We start from the raw sequence: 20562 nt of genomic DNA, 5'->3' as shown, positions 1-20562 counted from the left end.
ATTTTGTTAGTATGTTTGGTTTTGTTCTCTGTATAAAAGCCCTCCAATATCGATATGTATATATGTTTGTACATATTTATTACTCTATTTATTTATTTTACTTGTACATATCTATTCTATTTATTTTCTTTTGTTAGTATGTTTGGTTTTGTTCTCTGCATAAAAGCCCTCCGATATCGATATGTATATGTGTTTGTACATATTTATTACTCTATTTATTTATTTATTTTACTTGTACATATCTATTCTATTTATTTTATTTTGTTAGTATGTTTGGTTTTGTTCTCTGTCTCCCCCTTTTAGACTGTGAGCCCACTGTTGGGTAGGGACTGTCTCTAGATGTTGCCAACTTGGACTTCCCAGGCACTTAGTCCAGTGCTCTGCACACAGTAAGCGCTCAATAAATACGATTGATTGATTGGGGGGCCCGGCCCTTTGCCGTCAGCGGGCGCTTGGTAACTCCCGCCGACGGACTGATGGAACAATCAATCAATCAATCGTATTTATTGAGCGCTTACTGTGTGCAGAGCACGGTATTAAGCTATTGGGAAGTACAAGATGGCAACATATAGAGACAGTCCCTACCCAACAGCGGGCTCACAGTCTACCAAGCGATATCGGGGCCGATCCCCACCCATGCCAACTGATCATCATCATCAATCGTATTTATTGAGCGCTTTCTATGTGCAGAGCACTGTACTAAGCGCTTGGGAAGTACAAATTGGCAACATATAGAGACAGTCCCTACCCAACAGTGGGCTCACAGTCTACCAAGTGGTATCGGGGCCGATCCCCACCCATGCCAACTGATCATCATCATCAATCGTATTTATTGAGCGCTTACTACGTGCAGAGCACTGTACTAAGCGCTTGGGAAGTACAAACTGACAACATATAGAGACAGTCCCTACCCAACAGTGGGCTCACAGTCTACCAACGGTATCGGGGCCGATCCCCACCCATGCCAACTGATCATCATCATCAATCATATTTATTGAGCGCTTACTATGTGCAGAGCACTGTACTAAGCGCTTGGGAAGTACAAATTGGCAACATATAGAGACAGTCCCTACCCAACAGTGGGCTCCCAGTCTACCAAGCGGTATCGGGGCCGATCCCCGCCCATGCCAACTGATCATCGTCATCAATCGTATTTATTGAGCGCTTCCTGTGTGCAGAGCACTGGACTAAGCGCTTGGGAAGTACAAATTGGCAACATATAGAGACAGTCCCTACCCAACAGTGGGCTCACAGTCTACCAAGCGGTATCGGGGCCGATTCCCACCCATGCCAACTGCTCATCATCATCAATCGTATTTATTGAGCGCTTACTATGTGCAGAGCACTGTACTAAGCGCTTGGGAAGTACAAATTGGCAACATATAGAGACAGTCCCTACCCAACAGTGGGCTCACAGTCTACCAAGTGGTATCGGGGCCGATCCCCACCCATGCCAACTGATCATCATCATCAATCGTATTTATTGAGCGCTTACTACGTGCAGAGCACTGTACTAAGCGCTTGGGAAGTACAAACTGGCAACATATAGAGACAGTCCCTACCCAACAGTGGGCTCACAGTCTACCAAGCGGTATCGGGGCCGATCCCCACCCATGCCAACTGATCATCATCATCAATCATATTTATTGAGCGCTTACTATGTGCAGAGCACTGTACTAAGCGCTTGGGAAGTACAAATTGGCAACATATAGAGACAGTCCCTACCCAACAGTGGGCTCCCAGTCTACCAAGTGGTATCGGGGCCGATCCCCACCCATGCCAACTGATCATCATCATCAATCGTATTTATTGAGCGCTTACTACGTGCAGAGCACTGTACTAAGCGCTTGGGAAGTACAAACTGGCAACATATAGAGACAGTCCCTACCCAACAGTGGGCTCACAGTCTACCAAGCGGTATCGGGGCCGATCCCCACCCATGCCAACTGATCATCATCATCAATCATATTTATTGAGCGCTTACTATGTGCAGAGCACTGTACTAAGCGCTTGGGAAGTACAAATTGGCAACATATAGAGACAGTCCCTACCCAACAGTGGGCTCCCAGTCTACCAAGCGGTATCGGGGCCGATCCCCGCCCATGCCAACTGATCATCGTCATCAATCGTATTTATTGAGCGCTTCCTGTGTGCAGAGCACTGGACTAAGCGCTTGGGAAGTACAAATTGGCAACATATAGAGACAGTCCCTACCCAACAGTGGGCTCACAGTCTACCAAGCGGTATCGGGGCCGATCCCCGCCCATGCCAACTGATCATCGTCATCAATCGTATTTATTGAGCGCTTCCTGTGTGCAGAGCACTGGACTAAGCGCTTGGGAAGTACAAATTGGCAACATATAGAGACAGTCCCTACCCAACAGTGGGCTCACAGTCTACCAAGCGGTATCGGGGCCGATTCCCACCCATGCCAACTGCTCATCATCATCAATCGTATTTATTGAGCGCTTACTATGTGCAGAGCACTGTACTAAGCGCTTGGGAAGTACAAATTGGCAACATATAGAGACAGTCCCTACCCAACAGTGGGCTCCCAGTCTACCAAGTGGTATCGGGGCCGATCCCCACCCATGCCAACTGATCATCATCATCAATCGTATTTATTGAGCGCTTACTACGTGCAGAGCACTGTACTAAGCGCTTGGGAAGTACAAACTGGCAACATATAGAGACAGTCCCTACCCAACAGTGGGCTCACAGTCTACCAAGCGGTATCGGGGCCGATCCCCGCCCATGCCAACTGATCATCGTCATCAATCGTATTTATTGAGCGCTTCCTGTGTGCAGAGCACTGGACTAAGCGCTTGGGAAGTACAAATTGGCAACATATAGAGACAGTCCCTACCCAACAGTGGGCTCACAGTCTACCAAGCGGTATCGGGGCCGATCCCCGCCCATGCCAACTGATCATCGTCATCAATCGTATTTATTGACCGCTTACTGTGTGCAGAGCACTGTACTAAGCGCTTGGGAAGTACAAATTGGCAACATATAGAGACAGTCCCTACCCAACAGTGGGCTCCCAGTCTACCAAGCGGTATCGGGGCCGATCCCCACCCATGCCAACTGATCATCATCATCAATCGTATTTATTGAGCGCTTACTATGTGCAGAGCACTGTACTAAGCGCTTGGGAAGTACAAATTGGCAACATATAGAGACAGTCCCTACCCAACAGTGGGCTCCCAGTCTACCAAGCGGTATCGGGGCCGATCCCCACCCATGCCAACTGATCATCATCATCAATCGTATTTATTGAGCGCTTACTATGTGCAGAGCACTGTACTAAGCGCTTGGGAAGTACAAATTGGCAACATATAGAGACAGTCCCTACCCAACAGTGGGCTCCCAGTCTACCAAGCGGTATCGGGGCCGATCCCCGCCCATGCCAACCGATGGTGGTGCCGGGTCTCCGTCCCCTCTCCCAGGCAGGAAGAAGGGCAGTAGCCGACCGGTGGAGGCCGGGCCGGGCCAGCGGCCGGCCCCGCCGAGCCTCTCCGGCCCCGGCCCGGGGGGCCAGCAGTCCGTCCTGCAGACGTCCAGCTCGGCCCAGGAGATGGCCCGGCAGCCGTCCGGCAGCCAACGGTCCCGGTGCAGCTCGGCGGCCTCCCTGCAGTCCCGGCCCGCGGCCCCCGGGACCCCGCTGGCCGCCCCGGCCCGCGGCCCGCCGGGCTCCAGCCTCGGCTCGTCCTCCACCAGCTCCACCCTCAGCCTCCTCTTCGGCAAGAGGAGCCTGTCCAGCGTCCTGGTCATCTCGGGGCTCTCGGCGGCCGACGGCGGCAACACCAGCGACACGCTGTCCTCCAGCAGCGTCAACATCGCCGCCGGACCCTCCGCCCGCGCCGCCGCTCAGGTGAGAGCACGCGGGCCGGCCCGCCCGCCGCGCGACGGGGAGCACGTGGGGCCGGCCTCCAACGCAGGTCCTTGGGATTCCCCGGCCTGTGCTCTAGCCACTGGACCGCACTGCTTCCTGCCCCTCTGCAAATCCCCAGGGTCCTGGACCGGCGGGGGAAGCGACGGCTGGCAGGTTTCCTGCCTTGTGATAATAATAATAATGACATTTATTAAGCGCTTACTACATGCAAAGCACTGTTCTAAGCGCTGGGGAGGTCACAAAGGTGATCAGGTTGTCCCACGGGGGGGCTCACAGTCAATCCCCGTTTTACAGATGAGGTAACTGAGGCACAGAGTTGTGACTTGCCCAAAGTCACCCAGCTGACAACTGGCGGAGCCGGGATTTGAACCCATGACCTCTGACTCCAAAGCCCGGGCTCTTTCCACTGAGCCACGCTGCTTCTCTATACTGACCAATCAGTCAATCAATCGTATTTATTGAGCGCTTACTGCGTGCAGAGCACTGTACTAAGCGCTTGGGAAGTACAAGTTGGCAACATATAGAGACGGTCCCTACCCAACAGCGGGCTCACAGTCTAAAAGGGGGAGACGGAGAACGAAACCAAACATACTAACAAAATAAAATAAATAGAATAGATATGTACAAGTAAAATAAATAGAGTAATAAATACATACAAACATATATACATATATCCAGGTGCTGTGGGGAAGGGAAGGAGGTAAGATGGGGGGACGGAGAGGGGGACGAGGAGGAGACGAAGGAAGGGGCTCAGTTTGGGAAGGCCTCCTGGAGGAGGTTAGCTCTCAGTAGGGCCTTGACCTGAGCCCACTGTTGGGTAGGGACTGTCTCTATATGTTGCCAATTTGTACTTCCCAAGCGCTTAGTCCAGTGCTCTGCACACAGTAAGCGCTCAATAAATACGATTGATGATGATGATGATGATGATGATGATCCCAAGACCGTGAGCAGGAAAAGGGCAGGCCGCTGGGGTTTCTCTCTCTGGGCACATCCCGCTAAATGTGCCTCCCCTTCTTTAGCGGCAGTTCTCCGACGCGACGGACGGCTCCGACCCAGGGCGGCCAGCAGCCCGGGCCCCGGGAACGGGTCCAGCCGCCGCCGGCCAGGGCGGGCTCTGTCGGACGGCCAGTCAGGAGGACGTCGAGCTGGACGACACGGGCTCCCTGCCCAGCCTGTCAGAAGAGCAATAGCACCTCCCACCCCCTGCCTCCGGTGCTCTGGCCCTCTCCCTTACGTGGGCTAAGACACACGCACGTAATAATAACAGCATTTTATTAAGCGCTTATTATGTGCCAAGCACTAAGCGCTGGGGAGGCTACAAGGTGATCAGGTTGTCCCACGGGGGGCTCACAGTCAATCCCCACTTTCCAGATGAGGGAACTGAGGCAGAAAGAAGTGACTTGCCCAGTCACCCAGCTGGCAGTGGGCCGAGCCGGGATTGGAACCCATGACCACTGACTCCAAAGCCCGGGCTCTTTCCACTGAGCCACGCTGCTTCTACAAAACCTACAAGCCCTGGACACACCTCACCCCCCTACCCCGAGCCAGGGGACGCCTCGGATGTCTGAATGGGGGCCGGGATGGGGAGTCGGAGAGGGATGGGTGTGAGGAAGGCCCCCGACCCTGCACCTCAACCTCCCGGGAACTCCTCCCCTGTGGAGGAATTCCGGAGGTACCCGACGGGAGTTTTCCTTGGGAGTTCGGCATCGCAAACCAAAGCCATTGAGCATCCTCACGGAAGTGGAGTCAGCGCACGAGACCTCAGCTTCCTGAACGCCCTCCTTTCCCCAGAGTCCCATCCCACCCTATCCTGATCCGTGTCGGCGGGCGCTTCGCTTGGGTAAGCGTCGTGCACGGGCTCCCGGGGAGGTCCCAGGGGCAAGGCGGGATCGGAATGCCCACCGTTCCTCAGGATGCGTGTCCTCGCCCTCCCTCCCTGCTCTGGGCCCCGTCTCGGCTCCGGGAAAGCCCAGATTCCCCTGGCTCAGCTGCACGCGGAGGCTGCCGCCTGGTAGGACCCCGGGGCAACGTCGTCGCCTCGGCCCCAAACACCTGGTCCCCATCCAAGCACCTTCCCTCCTTCCTCCCCTTCCCGGGTCTTCTAATAAAACCGTTCCCAATGGGGCATCCCGTGTGCAGCTGTGTCTCCAACCACGCTTGGGGGGGCTCGGGTTCCCGCAGCAAGGGGGACTCCCGGCTTTGACCAGGTGGTCTCGGCCACCAAAGCTGTCCGAAAAGGTCTGACTGAGTTCCCGGCTTGATGCAACCAGGGGCTGAGGGGAGAGAGGAGTGGAGTGACCAGCGGAGGGTGAGACACTGGGTGATGGGACCGTTTTCATTCATTCAATCGGATTTATTGAGCGCTTACTATGTGCAGAGCACTGTACTAAGCGCTTGGGAAGTCCAAGTTGGCAACACATAGAGACGGTCCCTACCCAACAGCGGGCTCGCAGTCTAGAAGAGGGGAGACGGACACACCGTTTGTCTCCGTCATTCGACGGAAAGCTTCTGGAAGGCAGGCACGGAGACTCTTTCTTTCCCTGCATGTTCCCAAGGGCCTAACAGAGCACTTGGAACACGTTAAGTCGGCCAATCTTATTTACTGAGAACTTACCGTATGTACAGCACTGGGCTGAGCACTTGGGAGAGAATAATATATCAGACATATTCCCTGCTCACAACGAGCTTCCAGTCTAGAGGGGCCTCCAGCTGTCCTGCGCTCTGCACACAGCAGGGGCCCAGCAGAGCGCTCTGCACACAGTAGGTACGTGGCACGGCACTACACGCACTAGCTACCCACAGCTCTGCACACAACGGGCCCCGGGAGGCTGACGATAAAGCGCGGCGTGGCATTTGTGGCCCCCGATTTGAGAAGGGACCCAGCAGCGCACGGAAGACGGCGGCGACTCCTGTGGCGCGAGTTCCCGTGTTTATTGCGACAGCCCGTAAGTGGCAGACGGATAAGGGGGCGGGTGGAGAAACCAGACCCGCGGCGAGGGCCAGGGTAGCCTTGCCAACCCTCCCGGCCGCTGCCGGGATCAGAAGGATTTCCCGGCGCACCCCACCGGTCCTTCCGATTCCCACCAAGGTGCCATCTCCCCAGATCCCTGCCCGCCTCCAGTGGGATGCTCCGACCCAACCCTCCCTCTGCGTGGGCCCCGCCAGCGGGCAGCAGAGCCGACATCCTGGTCGGCACGGCTCGGCCTTTGGCGGGAGGCGCCCACCCACCCTCCTCTCCCCGGACGTCACCCGGGCGGGAGCTCTGGGAGCAGGGCGACGTCAGTCCCTGCAGCCCTGCACGGCCGCCACGATGTCGTCCAAAATCCGGTCTCGGTTCTCCCTGGTGACCTGTGGCAGAGAAGAGGGCTCACCTTGGGGCGGACTTCCAACTCGAAATCCACACGGGAACATCTAGTTCTGGTGCCGACTGGGTGCTTACGCGACCCCGGGAGCTGTGCGGAGCGCTGGGTTGGACACGGGATAATCAGCTGGGACACAGGCAGGGAGGCCTGGGATCTTACCCTACTTTTGCAGAGGAGGAAGGAGAGGCCCAGTGAGGGAAATGGGCTCATCTGGAGAACCCAGAAGGGCAAGGACTGGGCCTCCTACTGACTTCCAGCCCCACGGCCTCTCTGCCGGCCGAGCTGCCCTTCTCTGGCGCGTGGCACCAGCTCTCCGGCAAGTTGGGCGGGAGGAGGGCCCTAAGGCCAAGCAGCATGGCCTAGTGGACAGAGCCTGGGCCTGGGAGTAAAAAGGCCCTGTGTTCTAATCCTGACTCTGCCGCTTGTCTGCTGTGTAACCCTGGGGAAGTCACTTCACTTCTCTGGGCCTCAGCTGCCTCATCTGGAAAATGGGGATGCATCCTGTGAACCCCTGTGGGACAGGGATTGTGTCCCATCTGATTACCTTGTACCTACCCAAGTGCTGGCACATATTAAGAGCTTAACAAGCCCCATAATTATTATTATTAGGGTGTGGGGCTGGAGGCGCCCTGAAAGCAGCGTGGCTCAGTGGAAAGAGCCCGGGCTTTGGAGTCAGAGGTCGTGGGTTCAAATCATCATCAATCGTATTTATTGAGCGCTTACTATGTGCAGAGTACTGTACTAAGCGCTTGGGAAGTACAAACTGGCAACATATAGAGACGGTCCCTACCCAACAGTGGGCTCACAGTCTAAAAATCCCAGCTCCATTGTCAGCTGTGTGACTTTGGGCAAGTCACTTAACTTCTCTGTGCCTCAGTTCCCTCATCTGGAAAATGGGGATGAAGACTGTGAGCCTCACGTGGGGCAACCTGATCACCTTGTAACCTCCCCAGCGCTTAGAACGGTGCTTTGCACAGAGTAAGTGCTTAATAAATGCCATTTAAAAAAAAAAAAGCCCACTCTAAGCCCAGTCGGACCCGCGTCCCAAGATCATCCCGGCCGCGCTTCCAAGCGCACCTCCCCGTCTCCCGGCAACCCCCGGCTCCGTACCACGAAAAGCGCCACGTCCCGGCGGGCGCGGATCTCCTCCACGAGCCCCAGCGGCCGGCCCTTGGGCAGCGGGATGGAGCCGAGGACCACGAGCCGCGGGGCCGCCAGGACGCGGCGGACGCTCCGGACGAAGGCCTCGCTGCACAGCTCCATCTTGCCGACCTCGTCGATGACGCACACCCTCTTCCCCGCGGTGCCGCCGCCGTCACCGGCGTCCACCTAGGGCGAAGTCCGGTGGGGAGGGGGATTCACACAGCCCCCCACACCGGCCCACGCCCCACCCCCGTCGGCGGCGCAGTGCCCGCCGTGCCAAGACTCACAGGGCTCAGCATGGGAAGAGCCAGTCGCTCCAACGAAGCCACGTCCACTACATACTGCCCGACCCGGGGGGCCCGGCTTCCGGGGCCGGGGTCCGACCTGCGGGTGCGGAAAATGGGAGAACATGGGGGCCAGGGTCCATCCTCCCACTGCAACCACCACCCTCCCGCTGGATTGAGCGACCTAATCTAGTGTCCAGAACTGGCCCTGGGGGCAGTGGCTTTGCGCTTTTCTGCTCCGGTTATTTGCTGGGAGGTATTTTTTGAGCACCTGCTCGTTCATTCATTCACTCGTATTTATTGAGCGCTTACTGCGTGCAGGGCACTGGACTAAGCGCTTGGAAAGCACAATCTGGCAACAGGTAGGGACGGTCCCTACCCAACGACGGGCTCACGGTCTAGAACGGGGGGAGACAGACAACAAAACAAGGAGACAGGCCTCAATTCCATCGGGGATCAAAAGAATTAAAAGAATCAAAAGATCAAAAGAATTATAGATTCATTCATTCAATCGTAGATCAACAGAATTATAGATTCATTCATTCAATCGTATTTACTGAGCGATTAGTGTGTGCAGAGCACTGGACTAAGCGCCTGGAAAGCACAATTCGGCAACGTATAGAGACGGTCCCTACCCAACAGCGGGCTCACAGTCTAGAAGGGGGAAACGGACAACAACACAAAACAAGGAGACAGGTCTCAACACCATCAGAACAGATAAATAAAATTATAGATTCACGTAGTCATCCAATCGTATTTATTGAGCACTTCCCGTGTGCAGAGCACTGTACTAAGCGCTCCCAGTTCCCTCATCTGTAAAATGGGGATTAAGACTCTGAGCCCCCCCAACTTGGACACCTTGTAAGTTCCCCAGGGTTTAGAACGGGACTTTGCACATAGTAAGCGCTTAATAAGTGACAGTGACTAGACTGTGCGCCCTTTGTTGGGTAGGGACCATCTCTTGTGTGCAGAGCACGGCCCCGGGTGCCTCCCGTTTGCAGAGCACTATGCTGGGCACATGCTGAGCACTGAGGTGCATCAGCTGTGGGCAGAGCACTGTGGTAATTGTTAAGCACTTACTATGTGCCAAGCACTGTTCTACCCGCTGAGGAAGATACAAGGTAATCAGGCCGTCCCACGTGGGGCTCACAGACTTAATCCCCATTTTACAAATGAGGTAACGGAGGCACAGAGAAGTTAATAATAATAAAAATAATAATGATGATGGTATTTGTTAAGCGCTTACTATGTGCAAAGCACTGTTCTAAGCACTTGCCTCAGGTCACACAGCAGACAAGTGGCGTGTTGGGTAGGGACTGCCTCTATATGTTGCCAATTTGTACTTCCCAAGCGCTTAGTACAGTGCTCTGCACATAGTAAGCGCTCAATAAATACGATTGATGATGACGAAGCGGCGGACCGGGATTAGAACCCATGTCCTCTAACTCCCAAGCCCGTGCTCCTGCCACTGAGCCACGCAGCTTCTGTAATTATAGATAATATTATAGATATATATAGAATTATAGACATCCTGCCACTAAGCCGCGCAGCTTCTCTAATTATAGATAATATTATAGATATAGATAGAATTATAGACATACACATATATACATAAATTCTGTGGGGCAGGGAAGGGGGAAGAGCAAAGGGAGCAAGTCGTGGTGATGTGGAAAGGGGGGGCCGAGCATTCATTCATTCAATCGTATTTATTGAGCGCTTACTGTGTGCAGAGCACTGTACTAAGCGCTTGGGAAGGACAAATTGGCAACATATAGAGGCGGTCCCTACCCAACAACGGGCTCACAGTCTGGAAGGGGGAGGCAGACAACAAAACATGTGGACAGGTGTCAAGTCAGCAGAATAAATAGAAATAAAGCTAGATGCACATCATTAACAAAATAAATAGAATAGTAAATATGTACAAGTGAAATAGAGTAATAAATCTGTACAAACATATAGACAGGTGCTGTGGGGAGGGGAAGGGGGTGAGAAGCAGCGTGGCTCAATGGAAAGAGCAGGGGCTTTGGAGTCAGAGGTCATGGGTTCAAACCCCGCCTCCGCCAGTTGTCAGCTGTGTGACTCTGGGCAAGTCACTTGGCTTCTCTGTGCCTTAGTTACCTCATCCGTAAAATGGGGATTAAGACCGTGAGCCCCACATGGGACAACCTGATCACCTTGTAACCTCCCCAGCGCTTAGAACAGTGCTTTGCACATAGTAAGCACTTAATAAATGCCATTGTGCCAAGCGCTTACGATAGTACAACAGAGTTAGCAGACAAATCCCTTGGCCACAACGAGCGCACCGCTTAATAGATACAATTACTACTACCCAAAATATATTTTAATGAGCGTCTCCCACTCTAGACTGTACCCTCCTTGTGGATAGGGATTGCATCTACCAATTCTGTGGTATAGACTATTACTGGAGAAGCAGCGTGGCTCAGTGGAAAGAGCCCGGGCTTTGGAGTCAGAGGTCATGGGTTCAAATCCCGGCTCCGCCAATTGTCAACTGTGTGACGCTGGGTAGGTCACTTAACTTCTCTGGGCCTCAGTGACCTCAGCTGTAAAATGGGGATTAAGACTGTGAGCCCCCAGGGGGACAACCTGGTTACCTTGTAACCTCCCCAGCACTTAGAACAGTGCTTTGCACATAGTAAGCACTTAATAAATGCCATTATTATTATTATGGTATTATTATTATGGTTGAGCCTGGCCCAACCCTTCCGGGTCCCCCCGCAGGGTCCCTTACCCGACTCTGGACAAGGGCCCACGCAGTCCCGACAGAGTGACCACATCAAAACCGACCCTCCTCCCGGCTTGGCGCACTTCCTCCGTGTAGAACCCGTCCGCTGGCACCCCCGCCGCCTCCAGAGCTCCGACGGCTTTCCGGACCAGCGTCGTCTTCCCGACTCCTGAAACAAACCGGGCAGGGGTCACTGGCAACGCGGACCTCGGTTGGCCCAGGCGGGCTCCCCTGGGCTTGGCTTATCGGAAAGAGCCCGGGCTGGAGGGTCACAGGCCGTGGGTTCTAACCCCGGCTCTGCCACTTGTCAGCTGGGGGACTATGGGCATGTCACTTCACTTCTCTGGGCCTCAGTTCCCTCATCTGGAAAATGGGGATTAAGACTGTGAGCCCCACGTGGGACAACCTGATCGCCTTCTATCTATCGCAGCACTTAGAACAGGCCAGGGGGAGGTTGTGGGGTGGCCAGGGGAGGATGTGGCGTCGCTGGGTGAGTGTAGGGTGGCCAGGGGCGGGTGTTGGGTGGCCAGGGGCAGATATGGAGTCGTTTGGGTGTCCAGGGGGAGGATGTGGGGTTTCCAGGGGCGGATGCTGGGGTGTCCAGGGGCGGATCTGGGGTCTCTGGGGTGGGCGGGGGCGAGCGTAGGGTGGCCAGGGTGGGTGTGGGGTGGCCAGGGGGTGGGTGTGGGGGTCGTTGGGGTGGCCAGGGGCGGATGTGGGGTCGTTGGGGTGGCCAGGGGTGGATGTGGGGTGGCTAGGGGGAGGATGTGGGGTGGCCAGGGGCGGATGTGGGGTGGCCAGGGGGAGGATGTGGGGTGGCCAGGGGGCGGATGTGGGGTGGCCAGGGGAGGATGTGGGGTGGCTAGGGGGAGGATGTGGGGTGGCCGGGGCGGATGTGGGGTGGCCAGGGGCGGATCTGGGGTCGCTGGGGTGGATGGGGGTGAGTGTAGGGTGGCCAGGGGCGGGCATGGGCTGGCCAGGGGGCATGTGTGGAGTGCTGGGGGTAGCCAGGAGCGGATGTGGGGTCATTTGGGTGTCCAGGGGCGGGTGTGGGGTGGCCAGGGGGAGGATATGGGGTGGCCAGGGGTGAATGTGGTGTGCCCAGGGGCGGATCTGGGGTCGCTGGGGTGGGCAGGGGCGAGTGTAGGGTGGCCAGAGGGCATGCATAGGGTCGTGAGGGCGTCCAGAGGCGGATGTGGGGTCGTTTGGGTATCCAGGGGCAGGTGTGGGGTGGCCAGGGGGAGGATGTGGAGTGGCCAGGGGCGGATGTGGGGTCATTTGGGCGTCCAGGGGCGGGTGTGTGGTGGCCAGGGGGAGGATGTGGTGTGCCCAGGGGCGGATCTGGGGTCGCTGGGGTGGGCGGGGGCGAGTGTAGGGTGGCCAGAGGCAGGTGTGGGGTGGCCAGGGGGTGTATGTGGGGTCCTGGGGGTGTCCAGGGGCGGATGTGGGGTCGTTTGAGTGTCCAGGGGCAGGTGTGGGGTGGCCAAGGGGGGGATGGGGGGTGGCCAGGGGCGGATCTGGGGTCGCTGGGGTGGGCGGGGGCGAGTGTAGGGTGGCCAGGGGCGGATCTGGGGTCGCTGGGGTGGGCGGGGGCGAGTGTAGGGTGGCCAGGGGCAGGTGACGGGTGGCCAGGGGGCATGTGTGGGGTCCTGGGGGTGGACAGGGGCGGATGTGGGGAGGCCAGGGGCGGGTGTGGGGTCGCTGGGCTGGGCAGAGGCGAGTGTAGGGTGCCCAGGGGCGGGTGAGGGGTCGTTGGGGGTGTCCCGTCCAGGGGGCGGGTGTGGTGTGTGTGTGTGTGTGGCGTGTCGGGGGTCGAAGCCGGGCCGGGTACCTGGGGGTCCGGTGAGGAACACGTGCCGGGCCATGCCCAGGCCTCGCCCAGGCCCTGCGGCCTCCTCGCCTCGCACCCCGCGCATGCGCACTCCCGCCCCCTCCCACCTCCCCACCTACCGCGCATGCGCCTCCCCCCCCGCGAGACAGACAGACAGACAGACACACACACACACACACACACACACACACACACACCGCGCATGCGCCATACTTCCCACACGCGCAGCCGCGCTCTATTCATTCATTCATATTTACTGAGCGCTTACTGTGTGCAGAGCACTGGACTAAGCGCTTGGGAAGTCCAATTTGGCAACATCTAGAGACGGGCCCTACCCGACAGCGGGCTCACCAGACAACAAAACGAAACAAATTAACAAAATAAAAGAAATAGAATAAATATGTGCAAGTAAAATGAATAAATGGAGTAATAAATATGTACAAACATGTATACATTCATCCAAATATGTATACATTCATTCATCCATTCATTCAATCATCATCATCATCAATAGTATTTATTGAGCGCTTACTATGTGCAGAGCACTGTACTAAGCGCTTGGGAAGTACAAGTTGGTAACATATAGAAACGGTCCCTACCCAACAGCGGGCTCACCGTCTAGAAGGGGGAGACCAGACCACAAACCAAAACATATCCACAAAATAAAATAAATTGAATAAATATGTACAAGTAAAATAGAGTAATAAATATGTACAAACATATATTCATTCATTCAATCGTATTTATTGAGCGCTTACTGTCTGCAAAGCACTGGATTAAGCGCTTGGGAAGTACAAGTTGGCAACATCTAGAGACGGTCCCTACCCAACTGTGGGCTCACAGGCTAGAAGGGGGAGACCAGACAACAAAACAAAACATATTAACAAAATAAAAGAAATAGAATAAAGATGTACAAGTAAAATAAATAATCATAATAATGGCATTTATTAAGCGCTTACTACGTGCAAAGCACTGTTCTAAGCGCTGGGGCGGTTACAAGGTGATCAGGTTGTCCCACAGGGGGCTCACAGTCTTCATCCCCATTTTACAGATGAGGGAACTGAGGCCCGGAGAAATTAAGTGATTTGCCCAAAGTCACACAGCTGACAGTTGGCGGAGCAGGAATTTGAACCCATGACCTCTGACTCCAAAGCCCGGGCTTTTTCCACTGAGCCACATTGCTTCTCTATAGACTAATAAATAAGTATACTAATAGACTACTAAATATACTACTAAATAGACTAATAAATATGTACACACATATATACATACAGCGTGCTCACAGTCTAGAAGGGGGAGACAGACAACAAAACATATTAACAAAATAAAATAAATAGAATAAATATGTACAAGTAAAATGAATAAATAGAGTAATAAATCTGTACAAACATATATACATATATACAGGTGCTGTGGGGAGGGGAAGGAGGTAAGGCAGGAGGGGATGGGGAGGGGGAAGAGGGAAATGAGGCTGACACTTTCAGTGGAGGAGCCGGCCCAGACGCTGACTCATTCATTCATTCAATCGTATTTATTGAGCGCTTACTGTGTGCAAAGCACTGTGCTAAGCGCTTGGGAAGTCCAAGTTGGCAACATATAGAGATGGTCCCTACCCAACAGTGGGCTCACAGTCGGTGGTGGAGGGTGAGGGAGGGAAGCCCCTAGTGAAGTAAGCACTGCGCTGAACTGCCTGCAGTCAGAAAAGCGGAGGTTTTTTGAGTGCTGGCTGAGCAGTCGAGGAATGCTGAGCCAATCTGGACGGCAGACAATTTGGCAGGCGGAAAAGCTGGCTTCATAAAATAATGGGTGCCCCCAATAAACCAGGATATGCTGCTTTTTATCATTGCCAGGATTCGCGTCTGCTGTCATTGGTTGCAAAGAAATAGAAAGTCTGGAGATGTATTATCTTGAGAGCTTAGAACAGTGCTTTGCACATAGTAAGAGCCATTATTAAACATTAATTATTATTAAACATTATTTAATTAAACATTAATTATTAATTATAACATTATTAAACATTAATAATGCCATTATTAATGGCATTAAACAAATGCCATTATTATTATTATTAGAGAGGGTTGCCATGGGGTCAAGGGAGAGGAAAAATAACTGTGCAAAGGGGGGCCCATTCTACTCCTTCTTTACTCCTGCTAAAAGACCCCTCCCCACAACCCTGAGGCAGAACCAGGATCCAAAGTTCACCTCCTCCAAGAGGCCTTCCCAGACTGAACCCTTTTTAATAATAATAATAATAATAATAATAATAATAATAATGCTATGTGCAAAGCTCTGTTCTAAGCGCTGGGGAGGTTGCAATAATAATAATAACAATGGCATTTATTAAGCGCTCACTATGTGCAAAGCACTGTTCTAAGCACTGGGGAGGTTACAAGGTGATCAGGTTGTCCGACGGGGGGCTCACAGCCTTAATCCCCATTTTACAGATGAGGTAACTGAGGCCCAGAGAACTATGTTTGTATGTTTGTACATATTTATTACTCTATTTATTTATTTATTTTACTTGTACATATCTATTCTATTTATTTTATTTTGTTAATATGTTTGGTTTTGTTCTCTGTCTCCCCCTTCTAGACTGTGAGCCCACTGTTGGGTAGGGACTGTCTCTGTATGTTGCCAACTTGGACTTCCCAAGCACTTAGTACAGTGCTCTGCACACAGTAAGCGCTCAATAAGTACGATTGATTGATTGATTAAGTGACTTGCCCAAAGTCACCCAGCTGACAATTGGCAGAGCCGGGGTTTGAACCCACGACCTCTGACTCCAAAGCCCGGGCTCTTTCCATTGGGCCACGCTGCTCCTTTTTCCTCTCCTCCTCCCCATCCCTCCTGCCCTACCTCGTTCCCCTCCCCACAGCCCCTGTATATATTTTTGTACAGATTTACTACTCCATTTTACTTGTACATATTTACTATTCTATTTATTTTGTTAACGATGTACATCTAGCTTTAATTCTATTTGTTCTAACGACTTGACACCTGTCCACGTTTTGTTTTGTTGTCTGTCTCCCCCCTTCTAGACTGTGAGCCCGCTGTTGGGTAGGGACCATCTCTATATGTTGCCAACTTGTACTTCCCAAGCGCTTAGTACAGTGCTCTGCACACAGTAAGCTCTCAATGAATGAATGAATGAATGAATGTTCTGGGGCTTGTCCCCATAGTAATAATAATAATAATAATAATGGCACTTATTAAGCGCTTACTATGTGCAAAGCACTGTTCTAAGCACTGGGGGGGGAGACAAGGTGATCAGGTTGTCCCGCATGGGGCTCACAGTTATCATCCCCATTTTACAGATGAGGGAACTGAGGCTCCGAGAAGTTAAGTGACTTGCCCAAGGTCCCACAGCAGACACGTGGTGGAGCCGGGGTTCAAACCCATGACCTCTCACTCCAAAGCCCGTGCTCTTTCCACTTAGCCACGCTGCTTCTCACATAGTAGTCACAGTAGGAGTATTTATTGAGTGCCCTCTGGATTCCATGCACTGTAATAAGCGCCTGGGAAAATGCAGCAGGAAGGTGACCCATTCCATGCCCACAAGAGGATACAGCAAAGCCTGGGAGTCAGGAGGACCTGGGTTCTAATCCCACTTATCAGTTGTGTGACTTTAGGCAAAGCACTTAACTTCTCTTTGACTCAGTTTCCTCATCTGTAAAACGGGGATTCAGTACCTGTTCTCCCCCACCTTCGACTCTGAGCCGCCTGTGGGAGAGGGACTGTGTCCAACCCAATTATTTTGTATCTACCCCAGCACTTAGAACAGTGCCTGGCGCAGAGTAAGTGCTGAACAAATATCACGTTATTATTACTATTATTAATATTATTGTTATGTGAGACCAGCTATCCTGAACCGGCAAGCCTAGCAGGAACCTGGGGCCCAGCCCAACCGAGGGTCAACTCATCGGCACACAGTAAACGGTCTGGGCACATTTTTCCGCACGGGGCCTGTCGCTGGCCGCAACGACCGCAGCCTGGTGCTGCTGCAACTGGGGATGGAGAAAGACGCACAGAAAACCTTAACCAATTGCAAATAACAAAAAACTGCAAACGCTGAGAAAATTTTAAAATTCAGCAAATAAAAATTGACTAAGGAGCAGGTTAGGCAAAAATTCAGGGATGAACAGGAGGATTTATTAGGGGGTGACGGGAAGGGTCCTCTCCCCATCCAACAAACAATGTACGTTGCTTATGTAAAGAGGAAATCATTTTGGGCCGATATTTTCGGCAGGATAGGAGCACTATAGGAGCACCAGAAAGAAATTAAGAAGGAAGGGAACGTGTAGACAGAAGATAAGGAGAGAAACCCAAAACAGCAAGAATTAACGGACTGTGAAATAGACTTCCATGAAGGTTGGGGGAAGCCGGATCTCTGGAGATGCTCCGAACGGAAGGCCTAGATCCCGCCAGAGTCCCGGGGGAGACCAGTCCTGCCCAGCAGAGGAAGTAGGGATGAGGGGAAGGAGATGGAGAGCATTTAGGGATTGGGTTTGGGCTTTTCCCTCAACCCCCAGGACCTGCGTTCCCAGGATGTTTGGGCTAAAAACGACAGACCCTGAGTGATGTTACAACCAGCTCGGCCTCAAGTGCCATCCAGCCAGGGGCCCTCAGTAACTACTGCAGATTGGCTGGATGATGATGATGATGATGATGGCATTTATTAAGCGCTTACTATGTGCAAAGCACTGTTCTAAGCGCTAGGGAGGTTACAAGGTTACAAGTCTTTTAGACTGTGAGCCCACTGTTGGGTAGGGACTGTCTCTATATGTTGCCAATTTGTACTTCCCAAGCGTTTAGTACAGTGCTCTGCACATAGTAAGCGCTCAATAAATACGATTGAAGAAGAAGAAGGTGATCAGGTTGTCCCACAAGGGGCTCACAGTCTTAATCCCCATTTTACAGATGAGGGAACTGAGGCCCAGAGAAGTTAAGTGACTGGCCCAAAGTCACACAGCTGACAGCGGAGTCGGGATTTGAACTCATGACCTCTGACTCCAAAGCCCGGGCTCTTTCCACCGAGCCCCTCTGCTGCTCGTGGCTGGGTGACCAGCTGACTGAATGATTGACTGAATGAATCACTGGCTGATTGACAGAACGAATGGCTGACTGACAGACTGAGTGACCGATGGATAGATTGTTCTCTGTCTCCCCCTTTTAGACTGTGAGCCCACTGTTGGGTAGGGACTGTCTCTATATGTTGCCAATTTGTACTTCCCAAGCGCTTAGTACAGCGCTCTGCACATAGTAAGCGCTCAATAAATACGATTGATGATGATGATGATGATAGATGGATGGATGTGGCTTTGAACCGAGCGTCTAGTCCCCGGTGGATGTGTCTAGGGGGCAGGAATGACATCAAAGGCCACCAAAAAGGACCATTTTGGGGGGTGCAAGGACATACGACTGATGATATGTATATATGTTGGTACATATTTATTGCTCTATTTATTTTAGTTGTACATAGCTAGTCTATTTATTTTATTTTGTTAGTATGTTTGGTTTTGTTCTCTGTCTTCCCCTTTTAGACTGTGAGCCCACTATTGGGTGGGGACTGTCTCTATATGTTGCCAACTTGTACTTCCCAAGCGCTTAGTACAGTGCTCTGCACACAGTAAGCGCTCAATAAATACGATTGATGATGATGATGATATGTATATATGTTTGTACATATTTATTACTCTATTTATTTTACTTGTACATATCTATTCTATTTTGTTAGTATGTTTGGTTTTGTTCTCTGTCTCCCCCTCTTAGACTGTGAGCCCACTGTTCAGTAGGGACTGTCTCTATATGTTGCCAACTTGTACTTCCCATGTGCTTAGTACAGTGCTCTGCAGACAGTAAGCGCTCAATAAATACGATTGATGATGATGATGATATGTATATATGTTTGTACATATTTATTACTCTATTTATTTATTTTACTTGTACATATCTATTCTATTTTGTTAGTATGTTTGGTTTTGTTCTCTGTCTCCCCCTCTTAGACTGTGAGCCCACTGTTCAGTAGGGACTGTCTCTATATGTTGCCAACTTGTACTTCCCATGTGCTTAGTACAGTGCTCTGCAGACAGTAAGCGCTCAATAAATACGATTGATGATGATGATGATCTGCTTGAGGCCTCCTTGGGGGGGCTGCTGTGCTGCGGTTGCGTTGTCCTTCAACGATTTCAGCTCTGCCCTCTCCGCAGTCTCAGAAGAAGCCCGTCGTTAGCGGGTTTGCAGGGTGTCTACTCTGTCCTGGTCTGACACATTCCCTGCGATCTGTCATCCTGGGATATTTGAGGACACCCCCTCCTCCTCACCTCTCCCCACCCCATCCAGGCTCCCATAAGAGGCCAAAGATCTGCTGAAAATATTGCCGTTGCCAATCCCGTGAACTAAAAATAATCTCGACCACTTATTTTTAGAGGCTTGCCCGGCCCCTGGTAAATCACTTGCATTGTGATTCATCAGACAGATCCCTGCCCAGCTGCTGCCTCGGGAAAGTTGATAGGGAAGCAGTGTGGGCTAGTGGAAAGAGCCTGGGGCGTCGGAGGTTCTAGATTCTAATCCCGGCTCTGCCTTTGGCCTGCTGTGTTGCCTTGGGTAAGTCGCTACACTTCTCTGTGCCTGTTTCCTGATATGTAAAATGAGGACTCAATTACCTGTCTTCCTTCAGCTGTGGGACAGGGACTGTGTCTGATCTGATTGTATCGTATCTACTCAGCGCTTAAAGAAAGGTACAGCGCCGGGCACGTAGTAAGCACTTAATAAATATCATCATCATCAATCGTATTTATTGAGCGCTTACTGTATGCAGAGCACTGTACTAAGCGCTTGGGAAGGACAAGTTGGCAACATGTAGAGACAGTCCCTACCCAACAGTGGGCTCACAGTCTAAAAATACCACCATTATCATTATAACTAGTAGGTGCTCAGTAACGTGGCTCAGTGGAAAGAGCCCAGGCTTTGGAGTCTGAGGTCATGGGTTCAAATCCCGGCTCTGCCAACTGTCAGCTGCGTGACTTTGGGCAAGTCACTTAACTTCTCTGGGCCTCAGTTACCTCCTCTGAAAAATGGAGATTAAAAACTGTGAGCCCCCCGTGGGACAACCTGATCACCTTGTAACCTCTCCAGCGCTTAGAACAGTGCTTTGCACATAGTAAGCGCTTAACAAATACCATCATCATCAGCATGGATTCAAATCCCGGCTCCGCCAACTGTCAGCTGTGTGACTTTGGGCAAGTCACTTAACTTCTCTGGGCCTCAGTTACCTCATCTGAAGAATGAGCGCCCCGTGGGACAAC

The 20562-nt window shown here is 52.4% G+C and overlaps 2 protein-coding genes across 4 annotated transcripts in view; one reads left to right on the top strand and one right to left on the bottom strand.

Moving 5' to 3' along the window:
- Positions 1–5215, top strand: part of PCNX2 (pecanex 2) — a 58386-nt gene extending 53171 nt beyond the window's left edge. For both annotated transcript variants that reach the window (XM_038760976.1, XM_038760975.1), the window contains exons 32-33: positions 3450–3874; positions 4915–5215. In XM_038760976.1, the coding sequence (XP_038616904.1) occupies positions 3450–3874; positions 4915–5085 (596 nt within the window). In that variant the 3' untranslated portion in view covers positions 5086–5215. The remainder of the gene's footprint in view (positions 1–3449; positions 3875–4914) is intronic.
- NTPCR (nucleoside-triphosphatase, cancer-related) lies at positions 3734–13331 on the bottom strand. Of its 2 annotated transcripts, none has more exons than XM_038760979.1 (5): positions 13259–13331; positions 11434–11596; positions 8688–8784; positions 8368–8586; positions 3734–4053 (listed from the first exon to the last, which is right to left on the bottom strand). In XM_038760979.1, the coding sequence occupies exons 1-5, from the start codon at positions 13290–13292 to the stop codon at positions 3871–3873; spliced, it is 696 nt and encodes a 231-aa protein (XP_038616907.1). In that variant the 5' UTR covers positions 13293–13331; the 3' UTR covers positions 3734–3870. The 2 variants fall into 2 exon arrangements, with proteins under 2 accessions (XP_038616907.1, XP_038616908.1); XM_038760980.1 differs by lacking the exon at positions 3734–4053 and adding an exon at positions 6810–7243.
- Positions 13332–20562: the final 7231 nt, after the last annotated feature.

Source organism: Tachyglossus aculeatus, chromosome 19 (genome assembly GCF_015852505.1).
Source record: "Tachyglossus aculeatus isolate mTacAcu1 chromosome 19, mTacAcu1.pri, whole genome shotgun sequence".
Lineage (NCBI taxonomy): Eukaryota > Metazoa > Chordata > Mammalia > Monotremata > Tachyglossidae > Tachyglossus > Tachyglossus aculeatus.
Note: the sequence above shows the minus strand (reverse complement) of the source record. Positions and strands in the feature narration are given on the sequence as shown.

Coding starts and splice junctions, on each gene's coding strand:
- NTPCR (XM_038760979.1), bottom strand. CDS start 13,292: ATGGCCCGGCACGTGTTCCTCACCGGACCCCCAG. Junction 11,597..13,258: donor GTTCCTCACCGGACCCCCAG/GTACCCGGCCCG, acceptor GGTTTGTTTCAG/GAGTCGGGAAGACGACGCTG. Junction 8,587..8,687: donor CTCTTCCCATGCTGAGCCCT/GTGAGTCTTGGC, acceptor ACTTCGCCCTAG/GTGGACGCCGGTGACGGCGG.